Raw genomic sequence first — 21122 nt, 5'->3', positions numbered from 1 at the left:
GATTTTGATCCCTGCCCTTATATATTTCCATGAACAGTATCAGAGTGATATGGGCATGATGTAAATGCTTTAATCAAAACCCCTTCCTTGCTTTCCAGTCTGATTTCAATGGAAACAATGACATTTTTTCTTTTTTTATTTTACTGAAGATATATTTTTGTTAGATATTATGAAGTGCTGATATGGTTCTAAAGTACTAATGTGTACTAAAGTACTTAAAGTGCTTTACTAGGGTATGGTTGTGTACTCCCTGTTTTCTTACAGAGAAGATGACAAAGGCAGATAAACAGCAGAACTTAACCTCAGCCAGGGTATCTAGCAGAGTCTGGAAGTGCCAGGAAGTGAGCAAGTCCTCTGAGCACAGTGCCCTGTTAGAGAAAGCAGTGGTAACATGCTAAGTACTGAAAACAAGACACCTTATTTTCTTGGAGAACTTGACCAAATTTGGTAACAGCAATACAGAATAAGTTTTTTTTTTTTTTTTTTTAATGTACCAATTTATACAAATATTTATACAAATATTTATTCATGCATCTTTAATACTTTACCAAAAGTTGTCTGTGTTAAAGAATCATCAGACAAATTAACCCACTATATCAGTTTAGCTAGTCAGAGCAAATCTTAGCTATAGTTTTAAAGCTATCTTTTTTTAATTTAGCAGAGCAGAGGAAACAAATTGTGTAGGAGAACAAAAAGAATAGGAGAAGAGAGAAGGGGATTGCATTCTTGGAAGTGTCTCTTCTGCCTCCCTAAAAGTGGTGGCAAAAGCTCCATTTTTGTTATGTTGTTTAGTGAATGAAAAAACTTCCTATATGATGGCTTGTGTTTTGGACTAGTTTTCAGAATAATTCTGTAATTAAAAGTGAACAATATCAACAATTGTAGCTGAACTGCTGTGCTCCACAGCTTCTCCTTCTCCTTTTCCTTCTCTGATACCATTATCTCTATTTCAGGTATTTCAGGCTACATATGCATAAAACAAACTGGCACCTTCCCAGTTTAAGAAATCTCACAGTATTTTTCCCCTAGAATGAACTTTGTTCATAGGTTTTGTCTGAATACCTGAATAAGTGCATATGACCCTTACTGTTGTAATTACTTTTTTTCTTTTTTTTTTTATTTGAACTGTGAAACATTCTGAGATAGTTCATAAAATTTGAACTGTCATAATGAAAACAAATATAAAAACCACTCAAGACAAAGGTAAATTAAAGATGGATACTTGGACAAGCTGGAAACAAAAGGATAGAGCTTGTGATTTATCATAGAGATAGAATATACCTCTAAACATCTCGCATCACAGGATCTTCAGAGCATCAAGTGTGAATTGAGCTGTAACTGTGTAGATCCCTTGGCTGACTTCCAGGAAGAGGTGTTTTGCTATTCACATGATTTCTAAATGAACACAAAAAGGAAAGGCTGTAGATTCTAAGGTGATGTCAGTGATATAATGAAAACCTACTAATCAGTATATGAATGTAAATTACTGTCCATCTGCACAGAAAAATTAGGAAAATTAGAAACCGAAGCACAGCAAAGTTTGTTCAAAAAAGGCTTTCTGTTTGAAAACAAATAAGCAAACAGTAACATTTTCAGTGTTTTGTTTTGTTTTGGTTTTTTTTTGCCTGTTTGTTTTCAATTTCAGTTTCCCCATTTAATTTTTTTTCTGTAGGATTAATATATGAAACCTGTAGGTAGAAAGCATTCTCTCTTGTAGAATTTGATGAAAAGAAAAGAAGTACAGGAATATATTGGAATAGAGTCTTAATAATATTAGTTATTGTTTATGTTTTTACTTGCTAAAAGTAAAGAGCCAAATAAGAAATTTCTGTTAATTAAAAGCAGATAAAGACTTTAAAATCATCTTCAAGTCACTTTAGCCATTTAGCACTAACACTTCAGTGTAAACATTGCTGACAGTGGCATAAACACTGTTAGCAGCAGAGTGTGAAAATTCTAATGGCAGTCTGTGCATGAAAGCCATCTTGTCAAGATGAAAGGTACAAGGTAGGCTTTACTTAAATATGTTGTCATTTGAGGAAACATTATGAGTAAACACAACAGGTTAGCTGCAGTAGTCCTTATTGCTAACTCATAATGTCTCTTCAGATTAAGATATTTTAAAACAGTTAGCACGAGCCTGGTGCTGTTAAGGTTCCTGAGTCTGTGGACCAACAGACAAGTCAGTGCAGATTGTTATTATTCTGAAAACAAGACAAATGCAAATGTAAAATGATTTGGGTTTGTCTCTGAACAGAATTACTCTAGAGCCTTTTAATCTTTAATTTTTATTTTTTTAAAAGTTGTGTAGAAAGCGTTCTAGCACTTTTTCTATCTTTTTCTCTCTATCAGCTGTTGGGGAATGTTCCTGAAATGTATTGTCAAGGAATGGTGAAATGTTGAGTAGCTTCTATGAAAAATCTATGCCATTTCACCATTTTCTATAGGCTAGGTAAACTTATGAAACCTAAATGTGGTTATGGTGGTGCATGTGGAAGCATATATGCTTAACAATTTCTAAGAAAAGAAACTTGTAGTACACTGTAAGTAACTGCTTTAGACATACGAGAATTAACTGAATTTATTCAAGTTGATCATGGTACTGTCAGTAATTGGTAAATTAGTTTTAATCTTTGGGCAGACTATTCAGATTTCAGCTTTGTAGTCCTGTCTAGGAACATGCAGAAGTCTTTAACTTACTCAGATCATGTAGTTGGACAGTAAAAATGGAAGCCAGTAGTAGTAACAAAATTATAATGAATAGATAGTTCACTTTTTCCATGGTGAACTGCAGGAGAAACTAAAAATACATTTTCTGTGTTGGCTTCCTTTGTCTTGGCTTCTTACCATAAGAAATAGCTTCCAGCTAGAGCAAGCAAAGGCATCTAACCTATTTTTTTTTTTTCACATTTTACAGAGTTGAGGTGATTTTCACCCAGAAACTTCATGTATTCATTGACTGGTACCTTATCCCATTGTTACGGCATTAACCTTTAGCTTTATGCGAGAAATTTTACCCATCTACATATCTAGTTTAATTCAGATAAGCAATATTATGACAAGAGAAAATAACGTTGTCCTTTAGTTTTGAATTGAAAAATATATTTGATGGTTCTTGATAATTTTCACTCTGTAGTTTCCCAATTACTTGTTTAAGAGATGGTCAAAGCTTTCCATTTCTTTAATTCATTTGTTCTTTGCATGACGAAATTGAGAAAAAAAATCAGAGGAGACGAGAATAGCATCCAGCAACTGAGTCAAAAGGAGCTAAGGTGCTTTGAAATTACAGACTGCTGTCTTATCTCACTCGATGCCCACACATTTGACTTTACAGTTTGCGGAATGCCTAAATCATTCAGCGCCTGGCTGGCTTTCATTCCTAAATGCTCTACTGCTTTGTAGTGAAACAATTCAGATTTGCAGGAGGAGGGGGAGAAGTATGTGACAGGCTTGGCATGGTTCTGTAGGTGCCTTTTGTAAACTGAGCAGTTACAGCATTTGCCTCATAGGTAAGACACCAGAAAGTTGATTTGTATTAAACAATCATTGAATGAAATAATAATAATAAAAAAAATTACCAAAGCAGGGATTAGAATTCTTCCCCAGTTTCAAATTTAAATTATGATAGACAATTAACCAGCTTAAGGACTGGTTTGAACCATGTATATTTAAAACCGGAGAAGTCAGAATTCTTAAGTAGGCCATTCTCCTATTAAATGAAGAAACAAACAAACAAACAAAACAACAACAACAACAACAAAAAGCAACATAAATACATTGTACTTAGTTGTACCTAGGTAAGAAATAAATAAGTAAATAAATAAAACATCAAGGCTGCCATTCTAGATTTGAACATTCAGGCTGAATTGTATGTAATGAGGGTTATTCCCACCCACTGGCTTTAGACAGCTAATTCAAGATGCTCTGAGGATATACCTGTGTTTCACTATAACTTTATAGCGAAAGTTACACAGAAAAAGGAAAACTTCCAATGTTGTCTTTTCTACCTCATTGAACTAATATATTGAATTTATTATGTAAATAAACTCTCCATTGCTCCAGGGCCACAGAGAATTGATTAGGGTGCTGTTACCCCTTTTTTCTTGGCCTCAGTAATACGAAGTAAGTGTGAAGTAATTTAGGTAGAAAAGGGCAAAATTAAGTGACGTCCAGGCTTAAAATTAATTATCAGCTCAAGGAAATACAGGTATGTGCTCAAGTTCAGTGGAAAGACTATAGTTTGACCTTAGCTGTACATACAGTAAACAACTTGTCATGCTACATGAGGAACAGGATAGAATACATGAAATGCACTGTTTTAGAGATGTGACACGGCCTAACCTGAAATAGCATTAGTAGTATAACTGCTATCTCAAAATAGCTATTGAAGAATTTCCAAAAGCCCAGAGAAAGGAACTAAAACTAATTAAGGGCTTCAAGAATTATCCTATGAAGCGATATGGAAAAGACTAGAATTTTAGAAAGGCACAAGACGTGGCAAACTACAATATATAATGAAGGATATAAAAAGCAGACATGAAATTGGAAGTTTAGAAAAGAAATTAGCTTTAGGGCAAACATGAACTAAAAATGAATTAACTTGTGAATTACAGTGTGAAAGAACTGCCTTTTCACCCCATCTGTAATTGTATTATGAAATCTTTACTGGCATTCATGGAGATCAGAACAAAGGGTGAAATGCAATAGGCTTTGTGTTTTTTTTTTTTTTTTTAACAGATGTCTTTCCACATTCATAGTTCATTACATATATTTACATATATAACAACTATATACAAGGATAGCTTAAGCACTTTGTTATTTGTTCTGTGTAACAGATGACAAAGAATGGTACAGTGGAATCTGAAGAGGCGAATACCCTGACACTGGATGACATTTCTGATGATGATATTGATCTAGACAACACTGAAGTAGACGAGTACTTCTTTCTACAACCCCTGCCGACAAAAAAGCGAAGGGCACTGCTACGAGCTTCTGGAGTGAAGAAGATTGATGTGGAAGAAAAACATGAGCTGCGAGCCATCCGGCTGTCCAGAGAGGATTGTGGCTGTGACTGCCGTGTGTTTTGTGATCCAGAAACTTGCACTTGCAGTCTTGCAGGCATAAAATGTCAGGTAAATGTCTATATTATTGTCAATATTTAAATAGCAAGGGGAGGAGGGAGAAGTGCTTGTACTTTTTGTTCTTGTTAATGTGGTAAGTACTGGGAGCTCATTAAGTAAGTGAATTGTTAAACAATAACACTTGTGGATCTCAAACTAGTTTAAGTCTCAGATTTAAGAGTTTATAGTGTGCAATACAAAATATCTCCTTAAACACATTTATTTTATGATCCTTTAGGCACATACATCATTTAATATTTTTTGTTCATACATAAATATTCTGCTCATGTTCCCCTTTGCCCTTTATCTAAACATGCAAATGGAAACAACAGAAGGATCAGTAGCCCACAGATTTCACAAGGGTAGGTAGCTTTTGTTTGAGAGACAATTCACATGCTGTCCAAATGTGAATTACAGTCCAAACTAAATAAGAAGCAATATACGACACTGTGGTACTGTTCTTTATTTAGCATGCATGATATTTAACATGCATGCATGAAAAACTGCATGTAGGCAACGAAATATATATCTGCTAACCTAGCAGGCAGTTCTTCTCTGCAGACTGAAACGATATTGCATATTGTACATTTACACGATGTTCTGTGTACAACTGTAAATGTCTCAAAATGCTTCTTAAAAGATGTCTGCTAATTTTCCTGAGTTAGTATGCAGCCAAGTTGATTTCTTCATAAATGCATATTTCATTATTTCTTAAATCCAAGCTAAATTTTCACTGCTATTCTAAATAATGTATTCCCTTTGCTACTTCTGTTTTCATCTTCACATATGGGGAAGATGTACTAGTTTGCTTTACATGGCTTTCCTCTGCATCACATTTGATATACTGTAGTGTAGATGAAAATCATAGACCTTAAGCTATCTAAGTAAACTACCTGATCTGTGGATTCAATCACATTTTTACATACTTAAATGGATATTATTGGATGTGTAAGTTCTGCCTACAGTCCGTTGCATGTAAAATATTGCATATACAATTGAATGAGTATCTTTTAAAACATAATAGAGCTTCTATTCATGCTTTCTGTCGCCAGGTGCCCCCTATTGGCAACTTTATAACATTTTTTATAGATAATGCATTTTATTTCAATAGATTTGTAGTTTCCATGACTTTTATCAAAATGTTAAGACTTTTCTGGGTAATACTTTTGCCTGGACTTGAGCACGATATTATGTAAAGCTGTAGCAGCTCCATAAATAGAAAAATAACCGCTTTTTTGTTCCACTATGTAAAGCTCTACCCATGAATTGGAAATGTTTTTTGTTTTTTGTTTTTTTTTCCTACTTTGCAACACTGGTACACATCATTCCCTTATGTTTTCAACAGTATTGCTAAATTTCAGGGTTAACTCTCTAAATTACAATTAGTTATGATTATTCTTACAAGTAGTTGTGAGGTGAATCCCATTTGAATCCCACTTCACTGCTGTGTTTCTTTAGGCTGTCTAGGTTATATTGTATCACCAGGTTTCTGCTAAATATTGTTAATCTGTATTCTCTTTTTTAAAAGGTGGATCGTATGTCTTTTCCATGCGGTTGCACTAAAGAAGGGTGTAGCAATACAGCAGGTAGAATTGAATTTAATCCTATCCGTGTACGGACTCACTTTTTGCACACAATAATGAAACTCGAATTGGAGAAAAATAGAGAGCAGCAAGTTCCAGCACTAAATGGCTGCCACAGTGAGATAAGTGCACACACTAGTTCTATGAGTCCAGGACCCCATCCGGTTGAATATTCAATTGCAGAAAATTTTGAGATTGAAACTGAATCTCAGGCTTCAGTTATGCATTCTCAGTCAGCCGAGGACTTGGACTGCCCTGGGGAAGAGGAGGAAGAGGAAGATGGGAGTAGCTTTTGTAGTGGAGTTACAGATTCTAGCACTCAGAGTTTAGCCCCTAGTGAATCAGATGATGAGGAAGAGGAAGAGGAAGATGAGGAAGATGAGGAGGAAGAAAAAGCAGATGATTTTGTAGAAAGCATGGGCTCCCATGCTAATATGGTGCCTCTTCCTTCTGTCCTTTGCTACTCTGATGGAACTGCTGTGCATGAAAACCACTCTAAAAACGCCTCATACTATACTAACTCTTCAAATCTGTATTACCAAATAGAGAACCATGTTGCTGGCACTGCTAACCAGATTGGTGAGACTTACTCAGAAAGGGATGCTGTAAAGAATGGTAGTCTTTCTCTGGTGCCTTACAATATGACTTCAGAACAGTTTGTTGACTACACACGGCAATCAGAGGAAACTTTTAGCAGCCCTCATTACCCTTCTGCAAATCCCTCAGTGATTGTTTGCTGCTCATCTTCTGAAGGTGATAGCAGTGCTCCATGTAACAGTTTATACACTGAGCATAGGCCAAGTCACTCTCAAGTGGAATTTCACTCATACTTGAAAGGTCCTTCTCAAGATGGATTTGTTTCAGCTTTGAATGGCGAGAGTCGTGTACAAGAGCACCCTGCTGAGAATTCACTAACCCTCCCAGAAAGGAGCAGACTGCACGAAGAGTGCATCAAATCACCAGTGGTAGAAACGGTACCTGTTTAATATTAAAATTATCCTAGGACTGACTTCCTGTATTGAAATGCACTCAAACTGGATTTCCTAGAATCTTACTTTTTTTAAGAGGTAGAAAACACTTGGACTATCATCAGTGTTCCAGACACATTTTGTTTTCTCAAGCTACATTGGCAGTGGCATTGCACAAAGTCAGTTTGTAATGTAAAGATTTAAAAAAAAAAAAACACACAACAAAAAAGAAACAAACACATCAAACTGTCTTTTGATAAAAATAGAACACGTAAGTAAAAAACCACACCCAACATATTTCACAGTAGCCTACCTGTCAAAGTATGTGAAACCTGCCAAGCTATCTGAATCAAAGCTTCACGTTTCTGATTGTCGGGCCTGTGCAAGATTGTTAAAAATGATACTTTGAAATGATCATGTTTAGAGTCCTAATTTTCAACATATCTGAAAAGATGGTAAGTTTAATGTAAGTAATTACTGTACAAAAAGGTTTTAATTGTTCTGTACTCTATGTATTTTATTTATGGTAGTTTAGTAGTCATGTTTTGATAAAAATGAAGAGCATGTTCATTTGAACAGAAGATCCATAACTAGTAACAAAGAGCATGTTCAATTTTCATCTGGAGTACCATGTATTCTTCCTTTTTAAAAAATACTATTTCTGATAGATTATCTTGAAATGCATTTTTAAAGTACTATTTTCTCTTTTTACTGTTCTTGACCAACAGAAGAGTCAGAAAGGGGGCATTTGTATCTTTTAGGAAGGTGAAAGGTAGACAATCCTCCATCAAAATTAAAATCAGTGGCATTTTCAGAACTAGTACCCCCCTCCCCAAAGAATGATCTTGTATATAATAGCAAAGCAGTAGCTTAAGCTTGCACAGCACCTTTTAACCCAACAAACATTCTGATACTTATGCACTTTAGTGCCATTTTGCAGTACTATATTAACTGTGAGAACTGTGAACTATTTTGGAGAAATGCCATAGCTCCAGACTCTGAGGCATACGTAAGATCTCCAAAATTCATTGTAGAAAATGTTTTCCCAAGTCAGGTTAAGAATATGCTAGTAAGTAATTTTAAAATAGCAGAGTCTTGCTGATCACAGTTTAAATGAAGCATGAAAAATAATGTGAAAGTGTCTGTATTTTCCCATTAAGCAGTTTTTATGAAATAAGAAGGTTTTTGTGGACTTCTGATTGTATCCCAGATTCCCAGAGTCACTCGGTCTAATTAGGAACCAGTATATTCAATGAGGGAACATAGCTTCAGAGATCTTATATCTGCTGAAGTTTCCAAGCAAAATAACATGCTCATCATAAGGATATCCATTAACTTCTACTCCATTTGTTTTAAAATTACATGGAAATTAGAATACCTACTGTATTTTACAGTCTTTAGGTTATTAACATTGCTTTCTTCAAGAAATGGATGTTGTAAAAGCCTATTTTTTCTATACACTGATAATTCTCTATTGCCTTATTTTGACTTCAGAAGCTATTTTAGTATTTTCTTCTAATACTGAAATTTTATTATACATAGGTTGGAATGTAGATCTGTCACGTTTGCCAAAATAAGGATTAGCATCTTAGTTTTTACCTGTGACAAATCTAGATAGTTAGCAGTATGCATGTAAACACAGTGTATATTTCAGCTCTGTAACACTGACTGTTTTGGTTAGATCTTCACAACATCATGTATAGTACTCCAGTAGAAGAATTGCCAGATTTAAAATATGCTTTCAAAAAAATAAGCTTAGCAATGTTTTTTAATGAGATCTGAGTATCTCATTTCTTGAGATCAGTGATTTCTGATTTTTATTTTTACACTAAATTAGCAAAATATTTTTACTCCATGTAGTAACTGGAAAGTTTTTTCATTTCTTTGTTTCCACAAGAAACCCTCTATTGTTTCATGTCCTTAGTTCTCTAGGGACTGAATTCCACATTAACAACAGACTCCATCTCCTGGGAAAGTGCAGTGATGTTGATTAACTGGCTCAGCAGGCCCTGCTCCTCCCAGTCGCAGAACACCCTAATCCCTTTCTGTACAGGCTGAGTAGCCAGGTAAAACGCATGTGTTCGCCACTTCCATATAGCACATACCCATCTTTATTTTTAAAGGAAAACACTTCAGCACATCAAAAGTTTTGCATGCAAGAATAAGAATGGTTCTGCTCAAGTTATTCTACAGGCAAACATAACAAGTCTCTTTGTATGTAGGTATCTTGCATTAACAGCAGGCTTAAATCTGGCAATCTCACTCAACACCAGCAGCAAAAGCACAAATCCCTTCTTGAGTTGGGAGAATAGCTGTGACTCAATAACAGCTTTTTAACTTTAGAGTGTGTTGGCTACTGGAGAATCATGCACACTTTACCACGGTATTACTCTCAGGGGTAAGTTAAATGAAATATGTTTGTTTCATTATTCACCCCCTAACTGAGCAATAAGAGGTTATTTTCTTGGCCCCTATGCTTTCAAATGATAAGTACCTTTAATAATATTAGCAAGCACAGTAAGTGATTAACTTTATAAAATACATCTCAGCTAGCTTTAAGATACTGAGATGCTAGTTCAGTATTATGTCTTGGCAAAATCTTCAGACCCCTGGCCTCCTTAATATTAGCATCTTTATACATTTCTGAGTATACTTAGATGTGTATGTTTCTAGGGGCATTGGGTAAATACAGCTAAATTCTCTAAAGCTTGCAGCATAGGACAACAAGTAGATAGGATAAAAGCAGAGCGACTATGAAAGAACATTTGCTACATTATTTTCCCTTGCTTAAAAGTACCTAATTCCTGGGAGTTGCAAAATAAAATGTGCAGGATAAAGATTTCTTTTGAAAAAATATTCTTAACTACCTGCTGCTAATGCAGACTGCATAACTCTTCTTTTGATCTACTGTTTTGTGATCAAGATTCAGTCTCAGGGTACAAACTAAAGAAATCTTGTTTAGTTCTTGCAACAAGTTAAGAAGTCAAGTCTGTTGGTAATTCATGGAGATATCCTGGTAGCTATACTAAGAATATCAACAAGCCTTCTAAAAGAGATAAACTCATACTATGGGGGAGGGGGAGGACAAAAACACAACCAACAACAAACAAAAACAAGTATATTTTTTTCCAGTATAGTTCAACCTGTTCCCCAAACTACGAGCCAGCAAAATATTATGCTAAACCCTTTGTGGTCATTTATAAGTTGACTAGAGTGAAAAAGAAATAGTCACAGCCCTGCCCAAAAGAGGTATGCTAATTTAACTGTGAAATCTAGTGTAGGGTGTAGAAACCAGGTGAGAATTAAAGTTCATATCTGTTGATTTTCATGTATTGTTTAGAAGACCAAAGTACTCTCCAAGTAGCAAAAAATAAATTTAAATTGTGGGCTGGAGAATTTTCTAGTCTTTATATTCTGGGCTAGTATATAATTACATATGCTGCGTCCCATTTCCCAGTTAGTTAATATTAATGTTGATAACAAGGTCCTATCATTTTGGGCAAGCTTATTTATACGTGATAAAAGTATTATGTTATTAAGTGATAAACAGCAGTGTTTGCTTCTATATAGATATGGCATATCATTTGTGGAAATGTTTACTTTACTGATAGCTGTATCAGGTTTTTCTCCTAATGTATTTGGCTACTGATAAGCACTCATAAGAAGCCAGATAATAAACTGGCAGATAATTTATGATTACCTTAGGTAGTTCAGAAAAATACATTAAAAAAAAAAAAAAAAGCATGCCTCCCTCTGTTAAAATAAAATTGGATTTTCAAACAGAAGATCAATGAAATAGCACATAAAACTGAATCCCTTTTTGCCCATAATGTGAACTTTGCCTGTCTTGGAAAAATGCATTGTTAAAGTTTATATATAAAGCTTTAACGGATGTTAGCCATAAAAGTGGCGCTTTAGTGGCAAAATTGCAGCAATCACATTTTTTCCTAAGAGCTGTAACTCAATTCATACCCATTGAAACATTTTTGAAAAAAAAAAAAAACAAAGAACTGATCAGCAAAAGTTTCTATGATTTCTTCTCAAAACTTTTTTTTTTTTTTTTTTTTTAACCAGGTACATGTCATTTAGATAAGAAAGGTTTAAATTTGTAAAGTTTTACTATTTTGCATTTATATAAGTTGCTGCTAGTGAATCATTTGAGTTGACATTTATGTCTTTTAAGGCTATTGATTACCATCAATTGCTATAATTGTGGTTCATCCCACTCACTGCTCTGCTAACTGCATCAGTTAACAATGCCATCCTGCCTTTTGTATAAGTACACGCAGAAAATGCGTGTAGTATTCATGCTGCTGTTACTCTAAGATCCAGTTTCCAATCTTATCTGGGTGTTGTATTTCAGTAAATGTGCTACCAAACTGATCCTGTAACATTCCCTGCCCCATAATCAACTGAGAGGTTGTCTTCACTAAACACAGCTCACTTTTAAAGATTGAATACATACATTTGTAAGCAAAACAGAACGTGTTATGTTTTTAAATATTTCAGATGTTCACAATACTTTGATGGAAATGTGATATACTGGATAGAGTACTTGGCTAAGGCAGAGGAGACCTTTTGGCTTTGCATTTGTCTTGCTCTATCACTTGGAAGTGCTCTGGTTTGCAAGGTACTTGGAGATGTTGTGATAAAAATATTCTGTAGAACAGACAGAATACTATTTTGTCCTCTTTTTTTTTTTCTGAATTGGTAACTGAACTTCTGTACTGCAAACTAAGTCACTTTCCTAATAAAGCCCAGTCCAGCTCAGAAGTGAATAGAAATTGCATCACTAATGTGAAACAGCAAACAAAAGCAAGCTCTTTTTTTCCATGGACCAAATTAATAAGCAAAAATTTAACAATGAATTTTGTAAAGAAAATCAGAATAAAAGTTCGTCTTACCTATTGAGTGCCCTACCTTTGAGCAGCAAGACTGTAATTTGTCAACGACACCATAGTTGGTAGCAACAGGCAAACAGGCAATCTTACTCCTCTGCGTATCTTCTTTTGCCAGTTGAATCCTCTGAGTTTAAACTTCTTGCTGAGGCTGCTTCTTTGGTGAAGCCAGAGTCCTCTTAACCTTAAGCAAAAGAGACAGTTGGACCCACAGTACTGTTTTAAAGGCATTTGCAGAACAAAAAAAAATCCTGTGGTATAACTAATGAGTTATATAAACTCATGCATTATGCTAGTTTAGTTTCCAAAAGCAGTCAGGACAGGCACAGAAGACAATGATATGGGAAATTCTTAATCTTTAGGGGTGTTACGCTTTCCTACTGGGGCTCAAGAGTAGTTATGTCATCTACTTTATTACAGTTTCAGAACATTTGATGTAAAATACTTAGAAAAGCTAGAATTAACTGAGAGAATATATTCTATAGAATTTATTTCTAAAATACTAAATCTGATTACTATTTTTTTAAATAGTAGAAAGCTACTGTTATTTTCAAAACACGCACAGGTAGAGTTCATTAACATGTTCCTTGGCACGAGAAATTTCAACATTTGCTTTTTCAATATTTCTTAAAAAAAAATGTATCTTAAGTATCTTAATTTTGCTGTTCTCAGTAATAACTGCCTATATGCAAATTATTAATTGTCCATTTTCTCCAAGAAAATCCAAAGTACAAACCTTATGAAGCGAAGACTGCATGCTATTCAGTTGTAAAGATATGAGTGAACACGTGCATGAGTTCTTCATAAGTGCTTCCTGTTCACGGTCTCTTCCTCCTCCTCCATCACAGGCAGCTTTTAATTTGGTTGTTCCAAAGCATTGTTACCTAAGGAGGAAGAAACCTATAAATATTGTTGAGAACTTTCTGTCACTCTACTGGCTGATATCAAGAATTTTAATTACTGTAAGAACATCCAATTCATTTAAAACATCTCCATATTTTGCAGCCTTAGTTTTTGTTTTTTTCCTTCCTCCCTTAATCTATGTATCTGGGAAAGGTTTGTTGTACAGTAAGGTTTTTCATTAAAATCAAATGAATGTGAGGGCAACTCTAGTGTCCTCTGTGCAAGCTACCCGTTACTCTGGAAGAAGAGTAGATTATAATTTTCACTTACGTTAGCAAGCAGACAAATTGGAACTGTGGTGAAAAATGTCCCCTCCTCCTCATTGGCTCTGAATAGACAGTTATCAGGGAGTGATCCCAGCAGGGTTCCTACAGACACTCCCTTTGCATACACACAAACAGAAAGGAAAATTACCCCCATGAGCTGCCAACATGTGGTAGGGGATCCTCTTGAAGCCTGCAGATCCACAGGAAGAGTGTCATGCTTGATACAGCAGAGCCCCAGTACAGGATGAAAACCTATGATTGGGGAAAGCAGAAAAACTTTGCATAAGAAAAAGTTCATGATACTGTACGTTGTTACTTTTCAATTGAGATGATACCAGGGTTAGGACAAAAAATAAATAAAGGCAAACTTCATTTATGTATTCAAATATTTTCAATTGAATCTTAGCAGTGACACTTTGATAAAACACCTGAAGAAAACTAATGTCAAATAGAACTAAGTCAAAGAAGTTTGCCTTATGGGTGTTTGTCTCTAACTGTGCACTTGCCAGTGAGCCATCAAGACTGGATTAGCTTTTCTTGATGGGCAGGAAAAATGGTGGAATGTACAAATGAACACCACTATTCTAATATGAGGATCAAGGTAATTCTTTTGTCTTGAGACATGGGTAGATACACCTTGGGGTGAGTGATGGGTGGACAGAAAGGTCAGTTTAGAGGAAAAGGAGGAAGCAGGCAGGAGGTAGATTAATAAGGACTTTTTTTTCTTCTTCTAAAAAGGGCAAAAAAACCCCAAATACTATATAGGAGAGAATAAAAGAATAGGAAAAAAAAAAAAAAAAAAGGAAAGGAAAGGAACATATCCCCAGAACAGGAATGGAAAAGTATATGCCTGTTCACTACAAGTTTAGCCATATCAAATAATAATATGAATTTTGTTACTTAAAATATTTTAAAGCAAATATGAACTTGGTGCAAATAGGAAATGTTGTTTTGCCATAGAAATTGTATGTAGGCAAAATATTAAATAAAAGACTTATCCAAAAGCATGGGGTAAAAACAACAAAGGAAAATAAAACCCTAGAAGCTATGCTACCATGTCTTTTCTTTACCTATGTCAACTGCAAAGTCAAGTTCAGTATCATTAATCAGCTCCTAGACACATGTTCCTCAAATAACAATAGACACTAAAAGCAAAAAAAAGAAGCATGTGTCCTTTTTATTAGCATTTTAGCTTGGAATTTTCAAATGGGACTTCGTACATTAGGCTAGCTAATTTTTCTCTACCAGAAACTTTTTTTATTTTTAAAGAACTTCTCAAGAATGAAATTTGAAATCTGGATTATGGGTGAAGGTCATCCTTGCTGGGGTAGTGGGGGATTGATTATTGTAAAAACAGTCACCCATTTGTGTTTTTCTGAGATGCTGATTGAGCATAGGTTTTTAGTTTCTTGACTAGATTTGAACATTACGTGTATGGGCAGCTAGTTCTTCTAACAAAAAAAAACAACAAAACACAAGAAAGCATGCTATTTTTCTAAATACCATTACACACAAATACCACCATGTTAGTTTTCACATAACAATGCCCACATAAACAATGCTTAACTACTGGGTCCTTCTTTTAATTGACGGATGTAGGCACTTCTATGGAAATATGTCTGAAGTGTAGTTTGTGAAACATGTTTTAAAGTGTTTGATGTAAAATAAGCGCTAGACATTTAACAGTGCAAAAATAGTCAAAATCTGTAGGTTACAAATTTGTTCCTAAGAGCCTCAGCCTGTAATAGTGTCTTAGTAAAGTCAATCTTTTAAGTTAAATTGCATTCTGGTGTAATAACCTTTTGCAAATAAAATGATTAATACAGATGTACTGGTTAATACCTGTTAACATAAAATATAGCAGTTTTGTTATTTTGATTTGTTTCTATCTACAACTAGTGGTTAGCAATTTTGTAAAAAACAAAGCATTTATTACATTTTTATGTTTAATGTTTTCATTGTTCTAACAAATACGAACTATGTCAAATTTACACTGTCTATTCCAAACCTTTCTTTTTCGAAGGTTCATCTCTCTCTCTGTATATATATTTCCCCATAAAAATATAAAATTGCTTTGAAAATTTTTGTTGGCAAGTGGTAAATAATAGGCCACAGCATGGATTCAAAAGTTGATGGTCTTTCAGACATGTAATCCATTCAAATCAGACTAGTAAAATTGTGGTGTAATTGCAGCGATTTGTTTAAAATTTGTCCATTACATCTAACTTTACTATTTTTTGAGAAATAGAACTATTAAGTAATTAACATTTTCCATTACAGATGATCTTGCATACTAAAGTTATGGAGATCTCAACAGTAAAGCAACATATTTAATTGGACTACTGCTTTTAAACTGTTTGAAGAAGCCAAGGGAAAGAAATTCCATCCTAAATCTGTACATGGAAATAATTTTAAACTTCATGAACTACACATTTCCTTAATTAGTTTCTTCTCTTTCTTAAATAAGTTGTAACATCAAAGATGCCAAAGGGTAATATAAGCTACAATAATATTCAACAGAACTTAACCTAGACCTTATGTTGTAATAATTTATTCAAATTAACTGTATTCTTCTGTATTTATATTTTCAGTATTTATTATGAATGATATGGAATTTGATGTATTTATTGTGGCTTACTACTGCAGTGTATATATTACAAAAATGAGCATTTTTAAGTCTTAACATTAGTTTTTTTGTTAATTAGTGGCACTTGTATCGGCTGTATTTTTATTATATATTGTACAATATATATTGTCCATTTGTTTGCAATGAAGTAAAACAGGTTTCTACGTTACATCATGGCTGCCAGTGCATTGTGCATCTTATTTCTACTTTGCAGTCACTAGACATTCCTTTCTTCCCTAGCGGAATCAGAATTAGTACTGCACATCCTCTCCAAGACTGCAGAACCTATAAAGCAGCTCTGTGAAATTTCAAACATTTTACCCATTCCTCATAGTCTGATAGTATAAGAAGAAACTCTTGCAGTTTTTTTGTTTTGTTTTGTGTTTTAAACCTTATCAGCATATAAACGTTTAAGAAATCAACTGAAATGCCTCATTTGGTATATCTGTTTGCCCTTTAATGACACTACAGCACATACTTTTCTTTGGCCAGTGGAATAAACTACATGATTACTCTGCAGATAACCCTATTGGTTAAAAGTTAATGAAAGAATGGTTTTCAACAGCTGTAGGGGAAAAAATTGCAACAGCTCTCTCTGGTGGCCAATTTGGAGTAATTTTACGGAACAAATCATTTTAATGGCTACAATGGCAGAGAAGCTGCACTGTTAAATTTCAGGACAACTGCTTAATTATTCTGAGAATTGCTGATCAACATTGCTTCATTAAGATTTAACAATACAGTTTTGTGCCATCTTTTTAATCTGATACTTATAAAAATTGAACTTTACATTTGTAAAAGGTAAGTCGTCTGCAAGTGTGGTGACAAATTATGTACTGCTGAATTACTTGTATTTACAACAACTGCTAAAGATATTAAGTTGTTCTCTGTGTTCTAAAAAAAAAGTTCTCACAAGATTTAATGTAGCATTTGTTTTTGTTAGGAGTTACACATAAGAGAATAAATGAACCTTTCTTATCAAACTGCTTTTTGCATTGCAATGAGCTACAGTTAACAGTGCTCCAGGGCTTGCTACGATGTACTGACATAAAAAACTTTGGAAAACAACTTCCACAGCTAGTGTTCTAATTTAAGACATCAGGATGCCAGTTCAGAAATAGGAAGGCTTAATACTAAGATTCAGCTGTAAGCTGTTCTATTAATAATACTCACACTTCTGTAGATCAGCAGTTACTCCCAAGGGTGATAAAACAAATTCATCAGGTACAGTGAGCTAGCAAAGTCCCAGTGCATTTAATGACACCATGTCCAGGTAGATCAGGGGTAGCAGGGCCTCTTGTTCGTGGGAGCAGGGAGAACTGGGACTGCCTTGAGCCATGAGCCATGCAGACTTGGAATATTTAGGACCAGGCGTAAGGCTGAGCTGTCCCAGCCCAGAATCAAGCCTTCTTCAGAACTTGTAGTTTTTCTCCTGAATGTATAAGAGAGCACAGTGAGATAGAGATTTATGCTAGTTTTTTTGGTAAATGTAGGTAGCCCGCATAGACAGCTCATTAATGTATGAGCTTTATATGCTGCATATGTAAAAATATTTCATTTTCCCTCCTCAGAGAACAGCAGAACATAGTGTCATTGCTGAAAATATTTAAATTAAAGCCAAGGCAGTAAATGAACCAGAGAACCCCCTTCGACAAACTGATTTTCCATGTGCCATTTGTATGAACTCCATCATCCTGTTTTTCAGAAATGCCAGCTTTAACATGAGGCACATGAAGGCATTTTAGTTTGGTCTTAGAAAAGTATTCAAGCATTAAAAAAAAAATAAATTTAATTTATTAGCTTAGAGGAGAGTAAAGGCTTATAATGTACATGCTTCAATGTATACCATGATCATTAAATTTGCAGGACTAATGAAGAGATTTGCTGAAGGTACAAAACTACTTGTTTTCAGTAGGTATTTCAGGAAGATTGTGTTTCAAGTTTCCTGGTAAATAAATAGGACTTCTAGAACAAGGAGGACCTGATACTAAGGGAAGTGAAGCACAGGGGAAAATTTACCTCATGTTAAGCTGTTTAAGGTAGAGTAAGCGATACAGCACCCTGGACTACATTCAATACAAATTAATTAGTTCTCTATTTAAAGAGTGTTTGGGATATTTATTGGTTTCCAATACTAAAATGGGATTTAGCTTACCTCTGACAGGTAGTTGAGAGTCCAGGTGACAGACTGAATTACTGTTGTACTAAGTGCTGCAAAAATGCTGCTCATAGCTTAAGGAACAGAGAGGAAACATATAGAAAAGATTAGAATGTTTGCAAGAGTAGCAACAGTTAAAAAAACCTACATTAATTTTTTTTTTTTTTTTTTCAAATTTTGGACTACTGACCTATAATAGGCCAGAAAAGAAATCTCAAAATATTAAAAAAAAATATCTTAAAGGCAAACATAAATTTCAGAATAAACCTTCCTCTTCCACAGCTCAAACTGAACAGTAAATACAATAATTGGTTGACCCACTACACCTAAATCTTTGTAGAAAACAGTGTATGAGACAAGTACATATATTGCTATATCTGTTATAATATGGTCTTAGATTACCAGTTAGAAAACCAGAAAAGACAAAAATTAAGTTTCTCTAGCAATGAGCACCTGCTCAAGAAAGGATTACTACTACCTCCAAATGCAATAGAACTCATTTCCTTGTTATTTAAAATCTAATTTTTGAACACTATATATAAGAAGAAAAAATGGAAATCAGTAGATCTATCATAATTCAGATATGCAAATCGGTAGGAAAAACAGGTTGCATGAAGGAATCACCCTTTAGTGGTTTTTAAAATAATACATTTGCTATATAATGTGAACTATGAACTAAAAGAACTAAAGTCCTTTTAAACAGTTATCCTAAATAGTTTGTCATTTAGAACTGGTTCCCTAAACAATCTTGGTTTACATTTCATACCTGGAGGCCAACGCCGTAGAGTTGCTATCTACATCATTTCCTCATCCTCTATTCGTGCTTGTATAATCTCACTGACCTGTATCCTATTTTTCCTCAACTCCTTCTTCAGTTTGTCAAGGGCATTTGTTGTCCTTCCAGTATTTAATCTGCAAACGTAATAAAAACAGTTTTATTCCAGTACAATTTTTCAACAACTTATGTCCACCCTATAGCAACTTATTTTGTCATATTGCTTCATAGCAATACAGGAGATTCATAGGAGAGTCTCACAGGTGTCACCAAAACCCTTAACAAAAGCCAAGACATGACTCAAGGGCATGATTATCAAGCCAGAAAAATAAGCTAGCAGAAGTTAATGCTCCTGACAAATTCTTGCTGGTCCTTGCTTACGCCTTTGTTGTCTTCCCTTGCTGTCTTCTTGTTGACTAAGAAGTACTGAAATGATTTCTTCTTGTGTTGCTTCAGAAGCTGAACTCATTAGTCCAAACATGTGAAACTGACGAAAGGCAGACTTCCTTCTCCCATTCAAAACAAAACAAAACAAAACAAACAAAAATATCACAAATCAAAAACAAACCAAAAAACATCCATCCATTAAACAAATCGTACAGATAAATAAGCATTTCTTCTTAATGATATTTATTATTTACTCGGACAAAAGGACAAATTTGAGCAGGACAAAATACACTAATTTCAATCTCTTATACCCAGTCTTTCATTTTTTATTCTCAGCTTTATATTGATCATGCAGCCAAACACTTTTCTTTGCCTTCACTTTAAAAAATTAAGTTTTCTTTCCCTGTGTTTCCCTGTGACTTTTTAAGATAAAATCTTTTTTTTTTTTTTTTTTTTTTCCTAGTGCAGTCATTGAAGGAAATACTAAAGTATTTTCTAAAATACTAAAGCATTACTATCTGCATCGAACTAGACTTGATCTTGTTGTTCCACATCATATGCACCTTTCTAGAGATTCACACATTAAAGAGTGCATTAATAAAGGCAAGCTGGTTGCTATTACACCTCATTTTTTCTTCCACTGAATAGATACTATGGATATTCAACACAATTCTGGTAAACTGCAAAGCTTAATAACATTACTGGCACTTCTAGACCACAGTTAAGTCTTTTCTTTGTCTTTAGGCTGCTACTTTCTTTCCTTGCTAGAAGTATATTATTTTAATTTCATATTAATTTTCAGCCCCACCATAGCATAAAACGTGCAAACTGAAGTGTTTTTTTTTTTTTAAATAAATCAATCTCTGTAATTCACACCAACCAGTTAAGTCTTCTCTAAATCAGAATATAGAACTTTATTATGAAAGTTTACCATAGTAAAGTGCAATTTTTATGTGATCTTAGATGTTTTAAGTATGGGATGATCATTAATCTCACATTCATACCCTGAAGTAAACATTTTCAAGTTAGAGTACATCTCTGTTCCCTAAGAGGACATTTTTGTGCAGAGGAGTTACCTTCATTAAAGAAGGTCTGAAACAGTCACAGTAAGAAAACGGGCATGATTGGTGATTGCAATGGAAGACTAACAGAATAGTGCTTAAAAACTGTGCATCCAGTAAAATAACCAATGAAATAAATATTTTTTAAATACTTAATCAAAGAACGGCCATTTCTGAAGTAATACCCCTACATAATCCAATAAAGTATATTTCTGATGCTTACAAGACTATAGTATTTCATTAAAAGAGCTAGCAAAACAGTTAGGAAGACCACTTTGACTGTTAAAACTGAGGTCAGTCCTTTGAAAAAAGGAAAAGGCATTAAAAAGGAAAAAAGAAAATCAACATTTAAGTGTTTGCACCGGAAATTATGGACA

The 21122-nt window shown here is 34.4% G+C and overlaps 1 protein-coding gene and 1 long non-coding RNA gene across 4 annotated transcripts in view; one reads left to right on the top strand and one right to left on the bottom strand.

Annotated features, from left to right (window-relative positions):
• The window catches only part of CSRNP3 (cysteine and serine rich nuclear protein 3), a 100454-nt gene extending 84363 nt beyond the window's left edge, over positions 1–16091 (top strand). For 2 of the 3 annotated variants that reach the window (XM_082762992.1, XM_082762991.1), the window contains 2 exons: positions 4836–5132; positions 6649–8922. In XM_082762992.1, the coding sequence (XP_082619118.1) occupies positions 4836–5132; positions 6649–7689 (1338 nt within the window). In that variant the 3' untranslated portion in view covers positions 7690–8922. Of the gene's footprint in view, positions 1–4835; positions 5133–6648; positions 8923–16018 lie in introns of those variants that run through there. The other variant, XR_014317730.1, reaches the window with a different exon arrangement.
• Positions 92–14455, bottom strand: LOC309879380. Its single transcript, XR_014317731.1, has 3 exons — positions 12592–14455; positions 1282–1395; positions 92–368 (listed from the first exon to the last, which is right to left on the bottom strand). It is a non-coding gene; the product is annotated as an uncharacterized lncRNA (long non-coding RNA).
• Positions 16092–21122: the final 5031 nt, after the last annotated feature.

This window comes from Aythya marila (assembly GCF_965140915.1).
Source record: "Aythya marila genome assembly, chromosome: 6".
In the NCBI taxonomy this organism is placed as follows: Eukaryota; Metazoa; Chordata; class Aves; order Anseriformes; family Anatidae; genus Aythya; species Aythya marila.
The sequence above is the reverse complement of the archived record's forward strand: the minus strand, read 5'-3'. Positions and strand labels throughout refer to the sequence as shown.